Below are 24,357 nucleotides of genomic sequence, written 5' to 3' on the forward strand. Positions count from 1 at the left end.
AGCAGCAAGGGTCAGGAGCACCTTAAATGCTTTCCTTGTTTATCTCTCTCTCTTTTTAAAAGATTTCATTTATTTATGCATGAGCAGGGGGTGGGTGCAGAGAGAGAGGGAGATACTGACTCCTTGCTGAGCAGGACCTGGAATTGCCACTTGAGCCAAATGCAGATACTTAACAGAAGGAGCCACCCAGGTACCCCTTGATTATCTGTTTCTGATCTTTATCTTCCTCCTGTTATCCAGCTTCTTAAATCTTTGTAGACAGAATTATAAACTGGATTTCTTTGATTTTAATTTTTTTTTTTTTTTTTTTTTTTTTTTTGGTACTTTACAGGACTTAATGTGAAAATGGCTGAGGAAGACTCATCATCATCATCATCTGCTTCTGCCTCTCAGGAACAAGAACAGCTTAAAAACAGTGACTTGGTAGTTTTCTCTGTGGCTGCAGACCATCACACAGATGATTTGACTGAAGCACCCGCGACTCTGTCTAGTTTTGCCAGTATCAAGCTTGGCACTGGGTCTGTCAAAAAACTAGTAATCAAAAACTTTAAAGGTAACATAATAATCATTTAAGATTTCAGTTTTAGCTCCTCATACCTTATTACTGTTTTTCTATTTTAAATTCGGAGAGATCCAGTTATATTTTCTGAGGCACAGTTAATTTTTACAAGATTTAGGAACATTATTTTTGCATTCTGAAGCCCTGAGTCCCAGCCATGATATAACCACAGAGTAACATTTGCCCTTTTGAAGATCACTCCATGGTTCATTTCTTTGTTTCCCTCTAAACTACATTTTAAGTTCTCTGTTTGATTTTTGCCATACCTTTCTCAACAGCAACAACTTTGTAGATTATATTGTTTCCTACCTTCTCAGTGAGTGGATCTTTCATATTACCGAAAAGTGATCTCACATAGATTGTAAAAAGGTGACAATTTAAATTTCTGATAAGTTATAGAGTGTTGGTGAAAAAGTATGCACTTGGATATAAACAATGAAATCATAAGAAAATCCATTCCTCAGAGTTGATGCATTTTAGTGTTTAAAAAATTCTGAGGAAGTATTAATATAAAAAATAAGAAACTCAACAGAATTATTGAATCAATTCTTTTCATGTCAAATTTGTAAAATGAAATCCGTAACATGGGTATGTTTGAATTTTAAAAACCAACATTTTTGGTATCTGGTTGCTCATTTTTAGATTACAGAGTTTAAAGAATCTATGCCAATCTCATTGATATCTTTAATTACTGGGAAACAATTTAACATTCTCTATTTTAATTAATATTATTTAATAACTCCTATTTTTTAGTTCTTTCCTGCACAAGTGCAGCTCTTCATTGTAAGTAAAATTTCAAATATCACAAAATTTCTGCTTAACATGGCAAATTTTCTTTTAATATAAATATTTTTAACATCTTCCGAACATCTGGTTTTTCCCTTTGTTTTTTTATCCAGAACCTAGTGCGTGCTGGATTTATTAGGCAGAAGTTTGACAATAGATTGTTGAAGTGTAAAAAGCAGTATTTAAGAACTAAATAATATTTCAAATAACATGAGTTTTTGGAATTCATGTTATAGTCATGCATTATTAAATGATTGAAGATTTGAAATTCCAATATTTTTTATATATTTTAGTATTTTTTAGGATAGATGTTAGCAACTAGAATGTCCTGGTCTATGAAAGTTCCACTGAGCGTGGAACTTGACGTGGGGCTTTTCCTCGGACTCTGAGATCATGACCTGAGCCAAAACCAATAGTCAGATGCTTAACTGACTGAGCCACCTGGATGCCCCCAATTCTGAACTAAATAATTTTAATCTTTTTCATTTAATCAGTTTATTTTAATCACCCAAAGATGAAACCCCATAGTCATAAACATTATCATTTCCCTGTCCATTCCTTTCCCCTTCCTTTCTATCCCCTACCTGTCAGTCAGCAGTTTGCTTTCTGTCCCTGTGGGTTTACATGGTCTGGATGTTTCATATAAATGAAATCATTCTACAAGTGGCCCAACTTCTTTCATGTAGTATAGTGCTTTTGAAGTTCAGTCATTGTGTGACATGTGTGAATGCTTCATTTTTACGGCTTAAATAAAATTCCATTGTATGAACATGCACACTACTTTGAACATTTACATATGAGATTCTGTATGAATGCCTGTATTTAGTTCTTTTGGATAGATACCAAGAAGAGAATTGTGGGATCATAGGGTGATTTTATGTTTAATTAAAGAACTGCTAAACTTTTCTGCATTGTCCATATAATTTTATATTCCCACCAGAAATATGCAGGGATTCCAATTTCCCTGCATCCTGTCAAAAAATTTTTATATCCTCCTAGTAGATGAAGTTATATGTCACAGTTTTGACTTAAATGTATCTATTTACTTATTATGTTGAGCAAATTTTCATAAGCTCGTTGGCCATTTGTATATATTCTTGAAAATGTCTGTTTAAATCCTTTGTTAATTGGGTTTATTTTTTTGTAGATGAGTTGCAAAAGTTTTTTATTGTACATACTTGATTATTATCAGTTATATGATTAGCAAATATTTTCTTGTATGTTGACGGTTGTGTTTTTGCTTTCTTGATTTTCCTTTGATACACAGAAATTTTACATCTTAACTTAGTGACCTCTCTAATAAATTATCTAATGTTCGTACCTTTGGTGTCATGTATGAATCTATTGCAAGATGCAAGGTCATGAAGACTTATCCCTGTGTTTTCTACTGAAAGCCTTATAGATTATGATTTCATATTTATATTTAGGCCTTTGATTTTGAATTATTTTTTGAATATATTAGGATAGCAGTTTTTCTTCATTCTTTTGAATGTGGGTATCTTGTCCTATACCATTTGTTGAAGACTGTTTTTACCCATTGAATGGTCTCAACATATGTGTTTAAAATAAATCTGTCTTAAATGTATGATGATACTACATTTTATAGCATTTGACATTGTCCTCCAAACATTTTTCTCCATAATCTTGTGTTAATTTTTTAGATAAACCTCTGATACTAGAAAACTATACTGAAGGAACATGGCAAAAATTAAAAGAAGCTGTACATGCTATCCAGAACAATATCTGTGTTAAATACAGTTTGGAAGAACTCTATCAGGTATGTGTCATTTTTGGATATAACTACTCATTAATCATAATGGAGTCAGGGTTTATATTAGCAATTGTATTATATTTGCTTGGATCTCTTGTCATCATGCACTGTAATGGAATCCATCATAGTTTACAATCATGCAGTTCAATTTCTGTGTTTATATCTGATGGATTTATTTAGCTACAATTATGCTGGGTATACTCTGCTTTTATGTATATATTCTCATTCTTCAAGTTATTATAATTCGGTTTAATTTAGCAGAGTCTGTGTACGTTTTTCTTTAAAAAGTCTAGAAAAGCTTTTTGTTGAAATGGGAGAGATAGTTTGATTTTTATTGTTAGAGTCTCTTAACATTTGTTTCCCTATTCCTTTCACATACGTTCCTCTGTTTTCTTTCCTAAATTCCACATATGAATGAGATCATTGTGGCATGTATCTTTCTCTACCTGACTTTTTCACTCTCTAGCTCTTTCCACATTGCTGCAAATGGCAAGATTTTTGTTCCTTTTTCTTTTTTTTTTTTGGATGACTGAATAATTTTCTATTGTAAATATACCACTCTTCTTTATCCATTAATCAGTCGATGCACATTTGGCTCTCTCTTTAGTTTGGCTATTTTTATAATGCATCTATAAACAACAGAGTGCATGTATCCCTTTGAATCTGTTTTTTGTATCTCCTGGGTAAATACCTAGGAGTGCAGTTGCTAGATTGTAGGTTAGTTCTATTTTTAACTTTTTAAGGACCCTCCATGCTGCCTTTAAGTGGTTGCACCAGTTTTTCATTCCACCAGCAGTGGAAGAGGACTCTACTTTCTTCACATCCTTGCCAACCCCTGTTGTTTCTTTTGCTAATTTTAACCATTCTGACAGGTGTGAGGTGGTATCTCCTTGTGGTTTTGATCTGTATCTCCCTAATAATGAGTGATATCCATGATCTTTTCATGTGTCTGGAGCCATCTGCATAGCTTCTTAGGAAAAGTATCTATTCATGTCTTCCCATTTCTTTACTAGATTATTTGTTTTTGGGGGGCTTTGAGTTTGATAAGTTCCTTATAGATTTGGGATATTAACCCTTTATTATACATGTTGTTTGCAAATATCTTCTCCTTTTCTGTAGGCTGCCTCTGAGTTTTGTTGTTTATTTCCTTTGCTGTGCAAAAGTTCTTTTATCTTGGTGAAGTCCTAGTAGTTCCTTTTTGCTTTTGTTTCACTTGCCTCTGGAAACCTGTACAGTAAGAAGTTGTTGTGGCTTGGGTCAAAGAAGTTGCTGCCTAGTTTTGATTGGTTTCCTGTTTCATAGGTCTTTCATCAGTTTTGAATTCATCTTTGCTTATGGTGTAAGAAAGTATTCTAGTGTCATTCTTCTGCACATGGCTGTCTAGTTTTCTCAATACCAGTTGTTGACAGGACTTTTTTTCCACTGGATATTCTTTCCTGCTTTGGTGTTGATTACTTAGCCACAGAGTTATGGTCCTTTTGTAGATTTTGTCTTCTGTTTCTTTTATCTGTTTCTCTGTTTTTGTGACTATACCATACTGCTTTTTGTTTAGTTTTGTTTTGTAGTACCCTATTGTTTTGATGACCATAGCTTTGTTAATATAGCTTGGAAACTGGAATCATTATGCCTCCAGTTTTGTTTATGTTTTTCAGAATTCTTTTAGATATTCAAGATCTTTTGTGGTTTCATATAAATTTTAGGATTGTTTCATCTCTGTGAAAAATGCTGGTGATGTTTTGATACGGATTGCATGAAATGTCTTGATTGCTTTGGGTACTACAGACTTTTTTTTTTTTTTTCTTGGTATTACAGATATTTTAACAAGTTTATTCTTCCAATCCATGAATCTGGGTTGCTTTTCCATTTATTTGTGTCTTCTCATAAGCGTTCTATTGTTTTTGGATACATATCTTTAACTTCTTTTATCTCTTGGTAGTATACTTTACTGGTTTTGGTGCGATTGCAAATGGGATTGATTCCTCGATTTCTTTTTCTGCTGCTTCGTTACTGGTATAGGGAAATACAACTGATCTCTGTGCATTGATATTATGTCCAGTGACTTTGCTGAATTCAGGTATTACTTCTGGCAACTTTTGAGTGGAGTTTTGGGTTTTCTACCAGAGTATCATGTCATCTGCAAATAACAAAACTTTGGCATCTTTCTTTCTTTCTTTTCTTTTTTTTTTTTTTTTTTTGTGACTGGATAACTTTAATTTGTCAAATAAATCTGCAGTATTTTGCATGTTAGTAATACAGTGCTGGTATTGACAGGAAAAATCATCTGCTTACATAGAAACCTTCATTTAGGAGCGCACCTGAGGAGGGAAATGGGTATACAAGAAAGAAAGAGAGAGAGGGGGAGGGAGGGAAGGAAAGAGGGAGGAAGGGAGGAAGAAAGAGGAGAAAGAAAAAAAGAAATCAATCAATCAATCAATCAATCAATGCCAAATGCTTGGCCTGCATCTTTCTTGATGTTTTGGATGGATTGATTTCTTTCTTTTTTTCTTTCTTTCTCCTCTTTCTTCCTCCCTTCCTCCCTTCCTCCCTTTTTCCTTCCCTCCCTCCCTCTCTCTCTCTTTCTTTCTGTTCTATTTCTTTCTCTCTTTTTCTGTTTTTCTTGTCATATTACTTCTAGTACTATGTTACATCCTTGTCTTGTTCTTGACTATAGAGGAAAGGCTCTCAGTTTTTCCCCATTGATAATGATAATAGTGGTGGGTCTTTTGTTGGCCTTATGTTAAGGTGTCAAGGTGTGTTCCATCTACACCTATTTTGTTGAAGATTTGTTAAAGAATGGATGTTACATTTTATCAAATGCTCTTTCTGCATTGACTGAGAGGACCATATGATTCTAATCCTTTCCTTAATGGAAGGTGGTGTAAGCTGTTGATTGAACCACTTCTCCAGCCCAGGAATAAATTCCACTTGGTAATACTGAATAATTCTTTTAATGTTCTGTTAAATTCAGTTTGCTATAACTTCTTGAGAAATTTTGCATCTGTGTTCATCAGGAATATTGACCTGTAATTCTTTTACATGGGGTCTTTGGTTTTGGAATCAAAGTAATGCTTGTCTCTTAGAAGAAATTTGGAGATTTTCCTTCCATTTATATTTTTTGGGAACAGTTTCAGAAGAATAAGTATTACTTTTTCTTTAAATATCTAGTAGAATTCCCTTATAGGCCATCTGGCTCTGGACTTTTGTTTGTTGGGAGATTGAATCAGGATTACTGATTCAATTTCTTTGCTGGTTATAGATCTGTTCAAATTTTCTATTTCTTTCAGTTTCAGTTTTGGTAGTTCGTTCATTCCTTCCTTCCTTCCTTTCTCCTTTTTTAAAGATTTCATTTATTTATTTGACAGAGAGAGAGAGCACAAACAGGTGAAGCATCAGGCAGAGCAAGCAGAGGGAGAAACAAGCTCCTCACTGAGCAAGGAGTCCAATGTGGGACCCAGTTCCAGGAGCCTAGGATTATGACCTGAGCTGAAGTCAGCCATTTAATTGACTGAACCTCCCAGGGGTCCCAGTAGTGTTTATATTTCTAGGAACTTGTCCATTTCTTCCAGGTTGCCAAGCTTGTTGCCATATAATTTGCTCACAATTCTTATGTTTGTATTTTTGTGGTGTGGTTGTGTTCTCTCCCCTTTCATTCCTGATTTTATTTATTTGGGTCCTTTCTCTTTTTGATAAATCTGGCTAGAATTTTATCAATTTTATTATTTATTTCACAGAATCAGTTCTTAGTTTCACTAATGTGTTCTGTCTTTTGTTGTTAATAACAATGTCATTTATTTCTGGCCTAATTTTATTTCTCTTCTTCTGATGCCTGTATAGGCTTTATTTTCTCTTCCTTTTCTAGTTCCTTTTGGTGAAAGGTTAGGTTCTATATTTGAAGTAGGTTTTTTTTGCAATATGTTTCCCTCTTAGTACTGCCTTTGCTGCCTCCCAAAGGTTTTGTACTACCATATTTTCATTTCCATTTGCTTCCATGTACTTTTTTATTTCTTCTTGAATTTCCTGGTTGTTGGGGTGCCTAGTTGGCTCAGTTGGTTAAGTGTCTGACTCTTGTTCTCAGCTCAGGTCCTGGTCTCAGGGTCATGAGTTTCAGCCCCACGTTGTGCTTAGAAAGAAAAAAAGCTATTGTTTCCCTGTTCGCTTTCTGCATAGATGAGCTGTCCACTGCTGTGAGTGGGATGTTCAAGTCCCCTGCTATTATGGTATTATTATTAATGCGTTTGTTTATCTTTGTTATTAATTGATTTATGTATTTGGGTGTTCCCAAGTTGGGGCATATATATTTACCATTGTTAAATCTTTTTGATGGATAGGCCCCTAATTATATTATAATATCCAGCTTTATCTCCTCCTATAGTCTTTAAAATTTGGTTTGTCTGAAAAGAGTGTGGCTATTCTGGATCTCTTTTGAAGTCCGTTTGCATCATAGGTAGTTCTCCATTCCCTCCCTCACTTTCCATTTGCAGGTGTCTCTATGTCTAAAATTAGTCCCTTGTCGACAGCATGTAGATGAATCTTGGTTTCTGATACTGATATCTTTGGTATCTGATTCTGAAACCATTCTGATACCCTTTGTCTTTTGATCAGAGCACAGAGTCCATTTACATTCAGAGTAATCATTGAAAGATGAATTTAAGGTTATTGTGTTACCTGTAGAGTTGTGTTTCTGGTGTTGTCCTCTGTTCCTTTCTAGCTAGTCTTTGTTACATTTGGTCTTTTTTCCCCACTCAAACAGTCCCCTTTAATATTTCTTGTGGGGCTTAGTGTTCACAGACTCCTTTTATTTTCATTTGTCAGGAAATTTTATCTCTCCTTCTATCCTAATTGACAAGCTTACTGGATAAAATATTCTTGGCCCCATGTTTTTCCCATTGAGTAGGTTGAATATATCCTTACACTTTCTTCTAACCAGGCATGTTTCTGTGGGCAGATATGCTGTAAATTTGATTTATCTTCTCTTATAAATTAAGAACTATTTTCCCTTGCTGCTTTCAGGTCTCTTGTATTTTGTGAATTTGACTATGACTGCCATGGCAGTGATTGGCTTTTGTAGAATTTAATGTGAGTTCACAGTGCTTCTTGGATTCTGATGTCTGTGTCCTTCCCCAGATTAGGAAAGTTTTCAGCTAAAATTTGGTCACCTGGGGATGCCTGAGTGGCTCAGCTGATGAAGTGTCTGACTTTTGATTTGGGTTCAGGTGATAATCTTATGGTAATGAGATTAAGCCCCACACTGGACTCTGTGCTGGTATGCTTAGTCTGTTTAAGATTTTTTCTCTCCTCCTCCCTCTAACCTGCCTCCTGCCTCCACCCACCCCTGCCATCCCTTATCTGTGCACTCTCTCTGCTCTCTCAAAAAAATATTTTTGCTCAAATTAACCTGCCTCTTTTTTCTCTTTTGCACCTTTTGGGACACCTATAATATGAATATTACTCCATTTTGGAAAGCTGCTGAGTTTGTTCTATACATCTTCCTTCATGATTCTTTGTTTCCCTCTTCTTTTCATCTCATATTTCATAATTTTATCTTCTGTATCACAGATTCATTGGTCTGAGTCATCCATCTTTGTGATGGCATCATCCATTTGGGATTGCATCTCAGTCTTTGCATTTTTAATTTTGGCTTGACTAGATTTTAGCTCTTTTAATCTCTACAGTGAGGGATTCTCTAGTGTCTTCTATGCCTTTTAGTAACCTTACAATTGTTGTTTTATATTCTAACTTAGACATTTTACTGATATCTGTATTGATTAAATCCCTGGCCAACATTTCTTCCAGTTCTTTCTTTTGGGCTGAATTTTTCCATCTTGTCATTTTGGAGGGAAAAAAAAAGTAAAATCTAATTACATTTTTTTTTTTTAATTTCAAAAATAAATAAAGAAAGCTAGATCCTAGGTGTGTTTTTGTCAGCTTGTTGTAAGAAGCTTCCAGAGGTTGTTTCCTCTGTTTGTAGTTGTGCAGCTTTGTTCTTGAAGACTTCCAGTTGAATTCTGGGGTGTTCAGAATGAGTTGATATTTATTTAGCTGTATTTGAGGAAGGAGGCTAGTTAGGTGCCCTCATTCTCTGCCATCTTACCCCCACACCAGAGATTGTTTTTTTCTTTTTAATTCAAAACGTCCAGTTGTATTATGACAACTCTGGAAAGCAGCTCCGGCCCTTTCCCACAGTTTGTTGCTATTGCTTTTGTTTTTTTGTTTTGTTTTGTTTGTTTGCTTACTTTTAATCATTTTTCTAGACTTTATTTTCTTTGTCATATGTGATCCTTGTTCTATTAGTATAGTGGTTAGCTACTTATTTTATTGAGATATACTAAATATTACAACCAAAAAAAAAAAAAAACACAAAAGTTTTCTCTGCTCTTGAAGATTTCATTTGTATTGGGGCATTCCTTCATTGGTTAGCCCTGCTATTCACAACTCTTAGATTTCTTTAATTATATTTGGGTGTATCCTAGATGTAAGCCTAACGTGAAATTAGGGTCTCTTCAGCTCTTTTCCAAGAATGTTCTAGGATATGTTCCACCATTTTTGGTGACTTCACTCCAGAGGTCAGTGGAGTGTATTTTAATATAAATAAAGTGTTTTTAAATTGTTTTTACAGGCATTTTAAGCCACACGATAAAATTGTGTATGTAATTATTTTATTATGTTATTATTTTATTCATTATCTTAAATTCATTTCTTAATTAAATTTTATACAAAGGAAAAAAATAAATTTTATACAAATATTATGACCTTTAATATTCTGAAAGGTAAGAAGTGGTTTAATTTATGATTTAACCAACTAATGTGAGGGAATTATTTTAAATTTTGAAGCGTTAATTATGGTGACTGTCTGAGTATATACTGATTTGAATGGAAGAATTTTAAATACATTTTCTGAATTATAAATGCTGAAATATCTTTTTTATTATTTAATAGTCATTAAGTTCCTATTCATTTATAAATTCATATGAAATTCATACTCAGTATTCAATATTATCAATAAAGGTGGAAGCAGTAGTTTAAACTGTATTTTGTTTTTTCATCTTACATTTTTAATTTTCAGAGTGTTGAAAATCTTTGCTCCTACAATTTATCTGCAAACTTATATAAACAGTTGAAGCAGCTTTGTGAACAGCACATCAAAGCAGAAATTCATCAGTTCAGAGAGTATCCTTTTTTCTCCCTTTGTGTTGTTTTTCCTATTTTGTCCAATTTCCATGTCAGTATCAGTTGAGTGGAGTAATTAATTTGGCATATGGGATTAATTTTGTTTGTGTAAGATGTAGAGATGTTTGGACCTACGGTTAGCATTAATCAGTTTTACCAAGTACTGTCTTTTGGAAGTTGTATCTTCCATTTGCAGAATGTGTGTCAGTTTTGGAATATAAGCTTTTTCTTAACATTACTTCATGTATTCTTTGGATACTGGCCCTTTTCTAAAGAAAATGGATAAATGCTGGCAAAATCATGGCAGACAAATGGTAGTTTGTAGAAATTGTATTTTTAGTTAAGAGAATTATTATGGAATATGTTAGATGGTCTATAAAAGAAATAATCCAAAGTGTAGTACTCATGCTTTATTTAAAAACAGATTTGGAAAGGATTTTATGGTAGAAGTCTATTCTTAGTTCTTTAAAATTTCAACTGTAATTTACTGGTTTGCTTACAGTTTGGAGATTTTTTTTTTCTAAGAGGTAATTATATTTTAGATATAGTAGTATTTAGCATTAATTTGAGATTAAATAAATGTCACAAAATACCTGTCAGATTGGGTTTCACTTAGTAAGTACTACCTGATATTAGTAATTTATCATCTGAGGTTTGAATATACAAGGGAGTGTGCCATAAAGGATTGGAGCTATAACAAAGGGAATTATACTAAATTAGACAGATAAACTGTTTTAAATATTTTGACATAAGATATTTATGTGTTTTGAGGATGAAAATATGATGCAAATTGTGGTCACTTTTCAATTTTGGTATAATAAACTATGAGATAATATAATGTGTTAATACTATTACTACAAGTTTTAAATTTTTATTTAATGTGTGAAAACAAAACTATGAATTTAAATCTTCACTGATGGAAAGCGTTTTTCCCAGTTTCTTACATAAAGACAGCTAGAATAGACTAAACTGTTCATATTCTTTAAAATAGTGATATGAATTTATATTATTTTAAGTATAAAAGGGATGGCCCACATAAATTATGACATGAAAGTATTTATCTGATTTTTTTTATGGTTCTTTTTGAAAACATCTTTATTGGGGCATAACTGATATATGATAGGCCACAGATACTTACTTGAGCTTACAGTTCAGTAAGTTTTGACATATTTATACCCCTGGGAAGCCACCACCACAATCAATAGTGAACAAACATATCAACTCCAAAAGTTCCTCTTACTCTTGGTTGTCCCTGCCCCTGGGACAGAACAGGAGCTGACATACGTCCCCTTACTCTGACAGCAAAATCTTTGGCTGCCACCATAAGGAGAAGAAAAAGCTAATGCTCTGTGCCTCTTGTGGAGCTTATCTTACAGGAATTCAAAGGGAGAGGATGTGAACTTTAACTATTTAACTGATTGTTTGGAGTTGTTAAAACCATTCTCATTCATTTCCGATTCTCTCTCATATCCTCCTTAGTCATATAGATGGCTACCACATCACAGCTTTCTAGTCTTCACACTTACTTAGAAAAGTGATCATGAGTCTTGGCTCAAAATCAAGGCTGTGAACTATGCAACTATCAATATCCTTAATCTCATGCAGCACTGTTACATGACAAGATTCTCTGGACAGCATAATTATCCCTTCCTGTAACACTTCCAAATGCTCTATGCAGAGCTCCAAGGGGAATCAGCAAAGAGATGCCATAAATGTTTTAAGTTAAAGCAAAAAGTACAAAAAGCAAAAAAATTTCTAAAAACAAATTATCTGTGAGTACAATCATTGCCAAAGTTAAGATTGTACAAGCATATTTTAAAATCTTATAAATTTAATCACATTATTTATAGAGATTGTGAACTTGCCACAAAGGTGAAAAACCATATTTAGGCTGTCTTTCTGGGTTTTTGATCTGTGATCCAAATCCAAACAAACTGTGATCCAGTTTGAAGGATTGTATGTAAGGGGAAACAAGCATGCTATATATGTTACTCCATGTCACATTGGACCAGATAAGCTGGAAAATACTTCCTGGAAAAATTCTTAGTCATCGTTTAAGATATTATCAGACTTATCATACTTTGCAGGATCTTATCTCTCTGGTTTTCTCTTGTTTCTCATTTGGTTTTCCCCATCTGAAAGCAAGTTTGCATTACATATAAAGGTGTATTTAAATTATTAATGCTCTATTTCTTTTTTTACATGATGAATTCTTTACACATTTTTGAGATATAATTGAGACATAGCCTTGTGCAAGTTTAAGATATACAGTGTGATGATTTGATACATTTATATACTGCAAAATGATCACCGCAGTAGCACCAGCTAACACCTTCATCACCTCACATAATTACTGGAACATTTAAGGATTTCATTAACTTTCAAGTGTTTTTCAGTATAGAGGGTGTTTATTTTCACCACCTTGCTTTACATTAGATCTCTATAATTTATTCATATTGTAAATGAAAGCTCATATCCTTGCAATTATTGTTTTAAAATTGAAATGACTAAAAGCTTATTTCTTAACAAATTCACTTTAGTAACAAATTTTTGTTACTAAATTTATCACCAAATTTAATCCTTAGTGTTTTCTCATTTTATTTTTCTAGTACAGCAGATATTAGCATATAACACGGTAGTGAAAATTCTCTGGTTTCATCAATACTCTTTAAAAATATAAAGGGGTCTTGAGACAAGAATATTTGAGAACTGTTATTGTTGTATATGCTCACATTGCAATTAATTTATACACAACCATTATATTCAGAGTAAAGAATTCTCTTGTTACTCTGTGTGTCTTCAAATACAAAGCATAAGATCTTATATTTGTACATAGCCTTGGTCCTAGGTAGGTATTCCTGTTAATTCCTCATATTTCTTCTTGTTTTATTATCCACAACTCTAGCTCTCTTTTATTTTATGTGCTCTAATCTTCTATTGTTTCTTAGTTTTTACATGAGTAAGCTATGTTTTATTTATGTTTCTCCATTAATCTTTATTATTTAACAACTAGCAATGTAGAAAAAAAGTGAAAAATTTGAAAGGCTCTCTTTCTGAGATAAATAAATACACTACTGACCAGGTTAGGTTTATAGATTGATAGTGATGTTTATAAATAATGGGCTTTTCTTAAGATTTAATAATTTAACCCCAAAATTTTTCAGACATAATGTTTTACCTTTGTTTTATTTCTGACAGAGCATGATTAGGAACATTTTTCTGTTCCTAGATAGAACTTATGTTTCTCAGATTTCGATGTTGTCTTCCATTTGGTAAGGATACAATTAATTACTTGAAAAATTGAAAAATTACTTGAAAAATTACTTGAAAAATATGTAATTTGTGATCACTTTTTTATCTCCTAACTGAAAGAAGACCTAGTAAGATAAATTTATAAACTTTCAAAAATAATTTCAAAAATCTGTATTTCTCTATATTTTTTATGAAACAAAAATGTTTTGAAATTGTATTTGATTACACAGTATCACAGATTATATGTTAATTTTTAATTGATCTCTGTTAATAAACTATTTTATTTCAGAAACATACAAATTCTAAGATATATTCTAAGATAACATCATATTTCATATACTTTATTATTAAAACACTAGAAAGTCAGTAAGCTGATATTAAATTGTGTTAATGAAAGCTGAAAAATCTAAAATGGAGTGATTGTAGCAGCTTTGGAGTCATCCTAAATTTTATTTTATTTTATTTTTTTAATTAATGAATTATGCATGACATCCCATATACTTGATATACTCTGAAATCTTATTTATTTTGATTGATTTCAGACCATCAAAAACAAAATAGAAGAATTTAGCCAACTGTAGGTAGAATGAACTTTACATCACAGTGTATTTTCTTTTGTGTGTGGGGAAGTGCAATATATATAAAAAAGTATAATTGATGGCAAAAAAACACAAATTTACAGAACAAAATTACAAATATTTTACAAAAATATTTATTTAGGCAGGTTTTTATTTTGTTGTCATTGTTTCAGGGACATGGGCCTTGAATTATTTAAATCATATATAATTTGTGATCAGAATATTCACAGCAGGATCATAGATGGAATTCTTCTGTTGATTGAAAAAGAAAGAAATGGTGAAATGATTGATCGATGTCTGATTCAAAGGCTTTTAACTATGCTTTCTGATCTACAGGTAAGTAATTCTTTAAGTTTAATTAAATTGAAAATTGATTTCTAACCTGATATTTTAAAGATAAGTTTCAACTGAGGTTTTTTTGTGTGTTTGTTTGTTTTAATATATTCCATCTTAGATTTACCAAGAGTCATTTGAAAATAAATTCTTAGAAGAAACAAGCCAGTTCTATGCAGCAGAGGGAAGGAAGATAATGCAAAAAAAGGAGGTACTTGAAATTGAGATGACAGTTATAAATTCTTTCATTATCTGTGGAACAGATCATTAAATCCTTGTGGAGATGGTTCTCCATCTCCAATGAGATGTTTATAATTCCCGTATATATTTTGACATATTTTTCTTACTGACACTTTTTTTTCTTTTCTTCTTCTTCAGTTGTGCTAAAATTTTGTCAGTTTTGTTGACCTTTTCAAAGAACCAGCTCTTAGTTTTTAGTTCTTTTTTTTTTTTCTGGTTGGTTTTTTCATTTCTATTTCATTAAATGCCACACTATTTTTTTTGCTTGCTTCAGGTTTAGTTTGATCTTTTCCTAGTGTCTTTAGGTAGAAAATTGGGTTAAAAAAAGTTAGGTTATTGTTTTGAGATATTTCCATTTCAAATCTATTTATTTGCAACTATAAACTATAAATCTATTTATTTATAATCCTTAATTTTCAGTACATTCTGGCTTTATTTTTAATCACATTAAAGTACTTCTTAGTTTGCCTCTTGATTTCTTATGTGACATATTAGTTGTTGAGAAATGTCATGTTTAATTTCCACATATTTGTGAATTTCTCAAATTTCTCAAATTTGGGAATTTCTCAAAATATCCCATTTTCACTCCAGTTGTGAGTAAATGAGCACACATGGTATGATTTTGGGGTATGATTTGTATGATTCCATTCTTTTTAAATACATTCGCTTGTTTTGTGGTTTGAGGGGCTCTGTCTCACTGAATGCTCCATGTGTGCTTAAGTAGAATGTGTATTCTACTGTTGGGGGGTGTTTTACAAAGGGCTGTTAGTTCTTGTTTAGTGTTGTTAAAGTCTTTTGTGTCCTTGCTGGTTTTTGTCTTGGTGCTCTATTCATTATTTATCTTTTTATCTTGGCACCCTATCCATTATTTTTCTTATATATAAGATACTTATCTTATATATAAGATACTTATAGCTATATAAGATATATCATATCCTATTTTTATATCTTATCGTATATATCATTTTATAATCATGTGTGTACATTCTATGTATACTATATAGCATATACATATAATGCCACCAATGTCATGTCACCAGCTGTTGTCGAATTTTCAGTTTCTCTTTTCATTCTGGCAGCCGTTTGCTTGAGTATTTTATGGTTTTGTTTTACTTATATTTAGTTTCAGACCACAGCGTTTCCAATTACAAATTATACTCTGCTGTATAATTCTTGGGATTCTGATTATATAGAAATGAACGGAGCATATAGCTGTGTCTTTATGACACTAAACTGATTTAAGATAGGAATATTTATGTTTGCCTGCTTGCTTGTTTTTATTTATAACTTTTGTGCTTTAATTCTTATGATTCTTAGAAATAGGAAACTTAAAATATTTTTTCAGATTCCTGGGTGTCTTTACCATATCCAGAAGCTCTTAGAAGAAGAGGTAGACAGAGTTAGAACCTACCTACACCTTAATACACAGTAAGAATTACGTATTACATAATTATATATATGATTACATATTTATTATACTTTAAGATCACTACTATTTAAAGAGATTTATAATTATCATATGATAAGATGAAATCATAAATTTCTTTCCTTTTTTTGCTTAGTTCATCCCCCACTTCTTCATTTGTATCAAAGTAATGGGAATGCCTAACAAATTTCTTTGTTAAGTTTATTTTTCAAGTTTTGGGGGAGCCAAAGTAGGAAAATCTGTTGTTGATCTTGTTGAATTACAGATGAAAGAATATTTTTTTGTAAACTCAATGTCTGTTATTACCTAATTTCCTCCAATTAGGTAATGAGAATTACAGGTGATTTTTAAAATCAGGAGAAGTTCATGCAATAAAATTCAATCTTACTGAAGATGATTAAGATAATCAAAAATAGCAATTTCATGGTAGTGATACATGAGTAACAACTTAAGATGTCAAAAATTGATAACAAAGGCACTACCCTCTTGGGGAGTAGTTTTAACTCTCCAGTATGAGAATCTTTTAGTAATTTAAAATTTTGTTTTTAAACAGGAAGCTATTAATTGCTATTGTAGAAAAGCAGCTTCTAGGTGAACATTTATCAGCAGTTCTTCAGAAAGGTAAATGAAAAGATATGTCTAACAAAATAGTTTTAAGGAAACATAATTTTTTTTCATTTTTAAATTTAATTATTGTATTCTGTGTTATACATCTTCTTTGGAAGTGATATATATGAAATGAGATAAATTTTTTTTTTCTCATTTGCAGCAGTAGTTTTTGTCATGTAAGTTTAGTCGGGTTTTTTAAAGTTAAGAATACTAAATGAGAGTTATTTATATGCCTCAAAATAATAATGTGGTGGAGGGTTTTTTTTTTTGGCTGGCATTTGAAAAATGTATTACACTATTTAATGTAATTTAATACATTTAAGTTTCATGGGACTCTTGGTTTAGGCTCAGGTTGTGATTTCAGGGTCTAGAGATCCTCGCCTTTGTCCTGTCCCACTCACTAGTTCACACTTCCAGGCTCAACACAAGGAGTCTGCTTGAAGGGTCTTTCCCTCTGATCTTCTCTACTCGTGAATGGGCATGCTATTGCTCAAATAACTAAATAAATGTTTTTGTTGTTGTTGTTTTTGTGTTGTTGTTTTAAAGAAAAGGAGAGTCTGCCTGGTGATATCCAACCAAGAAAAAGATTTAGGCATAATTAAGGTAAAAAGGGAGGGTCAGTGTTGCTGAAGTATCCTGAAAAAATTTTTATTAGAGATCGATGAATGTTGGTTTTAATCTGGAGGAGTAGATGTAGTTGATCACATTGGCTTCTTGAACAGTTGGGTTATATTGTAGATATGACTGAAATATTTTTGAGCAGAAAGAGCATGTAGGAGAATATTCTAGTAACTTTGTAGAGAGAGAGGGAGACCTGGCTTTATGGTTAAGAAGAGAGACTATTGCATTAATTAAGGTAATTTTATCACTGGGCAAGGAATTGATTTCAACTGTTAATCCAAACTGTTCTATAACTTTAAGTTTTACTCTTAACCTACATATTTAGTTATTATGTTTACTTATCACTTGAAGTGACTTGTAAACAGATAAACTAAAATTTAACTTTTTGATAAGAGAAATATAAAATAGAGTAGGGAAAATACAAATACTGATTTTTTTCCCCTATGTTAGATGTACATTCACACCATCAAAAATAGATTTATTAAAAATAAGCAACCTACTTGAAATGCTTGCCATGTCTCAGGAGCATTTTTAGTCCTCTACACTGGGCAGTGCCTTTCTCTAGTCCCTTGGAACTGCAGATTTGAAGCTTGCAGACTGGCCCAGGCTGCACGGCTTCCCCTGGAGCTTCTCGTGGCAGTATTAGTAGGGCTTCATACAAGCTACTTGGCACCTTGCTCTGATCCCACAGTGACCGGGAGAGCAGTGATGTTGGGCAGCTTTCTGGTCTGGCCATAAATATATTTGGATAATTTAGTTTGTAAGTCAAATTCAATTTGACTCAGAATTACCGTTAGAAGAATTAATGCGATTTATTATATAAGGGAACTTGGAAGACTCCTGAAATTAAAAAAAAAAAAAAGTTTTAGTAAAGGAGATAAAAGTTTTATTTAGCATTCATTTTCCTAAGTTACTTGAGCATAATCTAAGCATATTTATCATTTGTGATGATCCTGAAACTCAGCTCTTTGCACTCACTCTGAAAATGCTCTTTCATTCAACACCAACGTTTACATTTTACTGAAGTCACAGTTATCTGAAATCTTAAGTTGTTACAGTTTATTTATTTTTATTTTTATTTTTTATTTATTTATTTTTTTTTTAACTTTTTATTTTTTATAAACATATATTTTTATCCCCAGGGGTACAGGTCTGTGAATCACCAGGTTTACACACTTCACAGCACTCACCAAAGCACATACCCTCCCCAATGTCCATAATCCCACCCCCTTCTCCCAAACCCCCTCCCCCCAGCAACCCTCAGTTTGTTTTGTGAGATTAAGAGTCACTTATGGTTTGTCTCCCTCCCAATCCCATCTTGTTTCATTTAGTTTTCTCCTACCCACTTAAGCCTCCATGTTGCATCACCACTTCCTCATATCAGGGAGATCATATGATAGTTGTCTTTCTCTGCTTGACTTATTTCGCTAAGCAGATGAATGGATCAAGAAGATGTGGTATATTTTTATTTTTTTAAAGATTTTATTTGACAGACAGAAATCACAAGTAGGCAGAGAAGCAGGCAGAGAGAGGAGGAAGCAAGCTCCCCGCTGAGCAGAGAGCCCAATGCTGCAGGGCTCCATTCTAGAACTCTGGGATCATGACCAGAGCCAAAGGCAGAGGTTTTAAAGCACTGAGCCACCAGGTGCCCTAAAGCAATGTTAAAAAACTACATAAAGAATCAATGAAACAAGATGGGATTGGGAGGGAGACAAACCATAAGTGATTCTTAATCTCACAAAACAAACTGAGGGTTGCTGGGGGGAGGGGGTTTGGGAGAAGGGGGTGGGATTATGGACATTGGGGAGGGTATGTGCTTTGGTGAGTGCTGTGAAGTGTGTAAACCTGGTGATTCACAGATCTGTACCCCTGGGGATAAAAATATATCTTTATAAAAAATAAAAAATTAAAAAAAAAAACTACATAAAGGATTGACTAGATTTTATAATGGATTTGTGAATAGAAAAAAACCCAAGGTTATTAGCATTGCATAAATATCCCTTTTAACCTTTACACACACAAACATACAACTTTATGAGCTTTGATTAACATTTTCCTTTTTAATTCCTGCTTTTTCTTGTTTTGTACTAATGGTTTGTGTTCTGTGAATAAAATAAATTAAATTTCCTACAGCTTTAGCACTGGAAGCTGATATCATGGATGGTGCCTCACACCATTTTTCTCCTTTATTTCTTGGATTTACCAAAATAGGAGGACTTACTTGTACTTTCCAGTAGAAGATATAACATTTGCCCGCTCAGAATAGTAATCCAGGAACTTTAAAAGGCAGTCGAACAGTTTTATAGAATTAGGTACTAATGTTTTTAAACACATTTTTAAAGAAACTACAGGGAAAAAAAAAAAACAAAAACAGGTGGGTTTCTACTAAAAAGGGGGTGTCTTTGTTTATAGGGTGAGTAGAGAATAAATCCAGAGAAGTCTTGAGTATGTGTATACAATTGAAATAAACCAGAAATTTGTTATCTTAAAGAAAAGGGGGGGTCCTTCTTGTTTTTAGCTTTATTTGGTTTTGTTTAGAAGATAATTTAATCAATTCATCAGATTTCTTTTCATTTATGGAATAAATTGCTTACACACCATGTTCCCTTTGCAAAGGGAACAAACACTAACATTCCTTTTTGTGTAAATTGAAAATAGAGATTTGCAAAAGTAAATTGAGGCTCCAAATGTGGAACGTTTAGATTTTCTTCCTATTTTTAAAGATTTTTAAGGATTTCCTATTTTTAAGGAAGGATTTCCTATTTTTAAGGATCCTATTTCTAGATTCAAAAAGTATTTCGGTGCCGTTTGTCCTCTTTTAAAAAAATGAGATATAATTTTTACACCATACATATATTAATGAAATTGGACAGTCATCACCCTGTGTATTTTAGAACAACCAGTGACTTTTTAATGATTGAAAAATTTCAGTTGACCATTTGTCTTTGATAATCAGAAAAGTCGATGAAAATCCATAATCTAACATAATAATCATATCTTTTCTCAACTTATTATTTTTTTTTTACTAAATTTAAATTTAAAATACCAAAAGACTTAACACTTCACACAAACCATACTAAATTGTTATCCTGGTAGTGTGGATTGATTAGAAAGGTATTTATCAACTATTAGGTATTTATCAACTATCAACACAGTGGGAAGTGAGAAGTGAACTGAAGTAAAATAGAGTTTTTAGATCTTTGAAGTTGAGGAATGCTGATAAAATTCTAAAACCTTATATTATTGATCTTACCTTACTGATTGATATATGTTAACTATGATACATATAGTTCCAAGAAAAAGAGTTGACAGAAAGTTTTTTTGGACAGTGAGGGTTTATTCAGTTTATTTGTGATGAGGTGATGTTAATATATTCTGATGCTGAACAAATATATTCCTGTATATCCTTGCATTCTGGGATTTTATTTTTACATTTATTTATTCAGTGATTAGATTTGTTTATATATTTGAATACACTGTATAGCATCCTTTTTGTACTTGATCATCTCTAACTTATTTCTCTTCTCATGTAAAAATCAATACCTGGTAGTTAATTGATATTTAGTGTTTCTAATTACTAATTTTTAAATTAGAATTTAAAATTTCTCATTTTTCCTGCACACTAGTGTCGGTACTACAAACTTGTTTACTGTATTGCTTTTTAATATATAACATATTTGGGGGCAATAATTTGAAATATGCAGTAGTATACAAAGCTAGCAGTTATGAGAATAAAAAAAAAATAGTCCAGAGGCATAATTTTTTTTTTTATTATCCATCTGATGATTGCTTAAAAGAAACTTACTGCTGTTACTGTCATTTGTATGGTTTAGGAGTGTACTATTTTAAATTGAGTATCTTAATGTAATAAACTCAAAATAATCATTTAACATATATTTGAGGTGGATATTTATATTGATGACTTTGTCTTCATGTTTCTAATAATCAGGCTTATGCTATCTTCTTGATGAAAACAGGATTGAGGATTTGTCTCTACTTTATCAACTGTTTAGTAGGGTAGACTGTGGAGTTCAAGTTCTTCTCCAACACTGGATTGATTATATAAAGGTACTAAAGAAGATAGAATAATTGAAAAATAATTTAGATTATTTATGGCTTGTTTTCCCACTCCAATAATGTATTGTAATTTTACTCTAGAAATTTTTATCTTCTTATCTAAGAAATGTTTACTAACTTGAAATTCACAAAGTATCTGTATTTTAAACTTTCTTAAAACTCCTTTTTTCTCTGTTTATAAAGCCCCATCCTGCCCCAAATAATATTTGCCTTTTGAAGGGGAAGGATGGGAACATTATTTATTGGTGTAACATTTTATTTTGCTTTCCTACCTTTTATTTGTTTTACCACCTCACAGTTTTAGTCTCTTGTTTAGTAACAACAATTATTGAAAGAAACTGTAAACATAAAATGTTTTGGGGAAGCATAGAGGGAGGGCAGCTTTCTTATTCTAAAGATCAAAGGGAGTCCTTCACCAGCTCAACAGTTCTCAGCTGTTCACGGTTTTTCAATGAATAATTAATAACGTTTTATAAGTGGTGAATAACAACATAAAATTTACTGTGTTCACCATTTAAAGTATGCAGTTTAGTGGCATTTAGTATATACATACAGATAGCATACATAGAGACAGATAGACAGAAAGTAACTTAGTAACTGCCAGAGGTTGGGATGGGAAGATAAAAGGAATGGCTGCATAGTGGGTGCTGGTTTCCACAACCATCACCATTTAGCTCTGGATTATGTTCAGTTATCTACTAGAGAAACCCAACAACCATTGCAAGTCACTCTCCTTATTTTCTTCCCAGATCCCCCAGCAACTACTCATCAACTTTCTGTCTATTCTGATTTGTCTGTTTGGGTATTTCCTAGAAATTGAATCATAGAATATGTGGGTTTTTTTCCTGGATTCCTTTACTTAGGATGTTCAATATGTTTTGACACTCTTTCATTATTTTTAGTGGCTGATATGTTCTGTTGTGTATCTGCACCACATTGTGCTCGTCAGTTTATAAATGGACACACATTTGGGTTGTTTCCACCTTTTGGTTCCCAACTTTTTGGGGACAGGTATTGGGAATAATCTTTCTTTTAAAAATTTAACTTAAATTCCAGTTAGTTAACATACAGTGTAATATTAGTTTCGGGTGTACACTTTAGCTATTGAGCACTTCCATACAACACCCCAGTCTCCCCACAAGTACAGTTCTTAATCCACATCACCTATTCAACCCATCCTCCACCCACCTTTCCTCTGGTTGCCATCTTGTTTTGTTACTCTAGATTTAAGAGTCTTTTTCCAGTTTTACCTCTGTCTTTCATTTTTTGCCTTTTGCTCAGTTGTTTTGTTTCTTAAATCCCATATATGAGTGAAATCATATGGTATTTCCTTTTCTCTGACTTATTTTGCTGTAACTCCATCCATGTCATTACAAATGCAAGATTACATACTTTTTTATGGCTGAGTAATATTCCTGTGTGTGTGTGTGTGTGTGTGTGTGTGTGTATGTGTGAGCATGTCTGCACGTATTACATCATTTTTTTACCTTTCAAAGTCAGTGGACATGTGAGCTGTTTGCATAGTTTGGCTATTGTTAGCTATGTAAATAATGTAAACAAACATCAGGGTGCATGTATCACTCTGAATGAGTGTTTTTGGGTAAATACCTAGTAGTTCAATTGCTGGGTCATAGACTAGCTCTATTTTTAACATCTAGAGGAACCTCTGTACTGTTTTCAAGAGTGGCTGCACCAGTTTGCATTCCCACCAACAGTGGAAGAGGATTCCTCTCTCTCACTGCATCTTTGTCAACATGTGTTGTTTCCTGGCTGGTTAATTTTAGCCACTCTGATCAGTGTAATGTGGTCCCATTGTGGGGTTGATTTGTAATTTCCCTGTTGATGGGTGAGTTGAGTGTCTTTTCATGTGTCTGATAGCCATCTTCGTATCTTTGGAAAAATGTCTATTTGTTTTTCTGCCCATTTTTAATTAGAGTATTCATTTTTTTGGTGTGGAGTTTTAAGTTCTTTATATATTGTGGATATTAACTGTTTATCAGATATGTCATTTGCAGATATCTTCTCCCATTCCATAGGTTGCTTTTTAGTTTTGTTGATTGTTTCTTTTGCTATGCAGAAGCTTTCTATTTTGATGAAGTCCCAATAATTTATTTTTACTTTTCTTACTTTGCCTCAGAAGACCTATCTAGAAGACAGTTGCTAAGACTGCTGTCAAAGAAGTTACTGCCTCTGTTATTTCCCGAGATCTTGATGGCTTCATGTCTCACATTTAGGTCGTTCCTCCATTTTTATTATATTTTTGTGTATGGTGTAGGAAAGTGCTCCAGTTCCATTCTTTTCCACATTGCTGTCCAGTTTTCCCAACACCCATTTGTTGAATACACTAATTCAATATTTCCTTCTTTGTTGAAGGTTAGTTCACCATATAATTGTGACTTCACTTTTGCGTTTTTCTGTTCTGTTCTGTTCTATTTAGAGCTATGCTTCTGTTTTTTGTGCCAGTACCACACTGTATTAATCATTACATCTTTGTAGTATAGTCTGAAGTCCAGAACTATGGTGCCACCAGCTTTTCTTTTTCAAGCCTGCTTTGCATTTGGGGTCTTTTGTGATTCCAAACAAGTTTAAGGTTTGTCCTAGCTCTTTGGAAAATGCTGGTGGTATTTTGATAGGGATTGCATTACATGTATAGATTGCTTTGGGTAAAATAGACATTTTAACAATATTTGCTCTTCCAGTCCATGAGCATGGAATTTTTTTTTTTTTTTCCATTTCACTGTGTCCTCTTCAATTTCAGTTTTCAGCATACAGATCATTTTCCTCTTTGGTGAGGTTATTCCTAGGTATCTTGCTGGTTTTGAGTGCAATTATAAATGGCGGAGCTTCCCTTAATTTCTCTTTATGTTGCTTCACTATTCCAGATTTCTGTGTGTCAATTTTGTATCCTGCAACCTTAGTGAATTTTGTATATCCTTTC

At 32.8% G+C, this 24,357-nt stretch overlaps 1 protein-coding gene across 3 annotated transcripts in view; it reads left to right on the forward strand.

The window, feature by feature from the left end:
• The first annotated feature begins 10,259 nt into the window (after nucleotides 1-10,259).
• Nucleotides 10,260-24,357, forward strand: part of LOC309856865 (cullin-4B-like) — a 124,328-nt gene continuing 110,230 nt past the window's right edge. The window contains exons 1-8 of one of the 3 annotated variants that reach the window (XM_082718630.1): nucleotides 10,260-10,283; nucleotides 10,559-10,597; nucleotides 13,482-13,555; nucleotides 14,287-14,449; nucleotides 14,568-14,657; nucleotides 16,032-16,114; nucleotides 16,666-16,733; nucleotides 21,292-21,410. In XM_082718630.1, coding sequence (XP_082574756.1) covers nucleotides 10,562-10,597; nucleotides 13,482-13,555; nucleotides 14,287-14,449; nucleotides 14,568-14,657; nucleotides 16,032-16,114; nucleotides 16,666-16,733; nucleotides 21,292-21,410 — 633 coding nt within the window. In that variant the 5' untranslated portion in view covers nucleotides 10,260-10,283; nucleotides 10,559-10,561. Of the gene's footprint in view, nucleotides 10,284-10,533; nucleotides 10,598-13,480; nucleotides 13,556-14,286; nucleotides 14,450-14,567; nucleotides 14,658-16,031; nucleotides 16,115-16,665; nucleotides 16,734-21,291; nucleotides 21,411-24,357 lie in introns of those variants that run through there. The other 2 variants (XM_082718632.1, XM_082718631.1) reach the window with 2 other exon arrangements.

Source organism: Mustela nivalis (genome assembly GCF_964662115.1).
Source record: "Mustela nivalis genome assembly, chromosome: Y".
NCBI classification, from domain to species: domain Eukaryota; kingdom Metazoa; phylum Chordata; class Mammalia; order Carnivora; family Mustelidae; genus Mustela; species Mustela nivalis.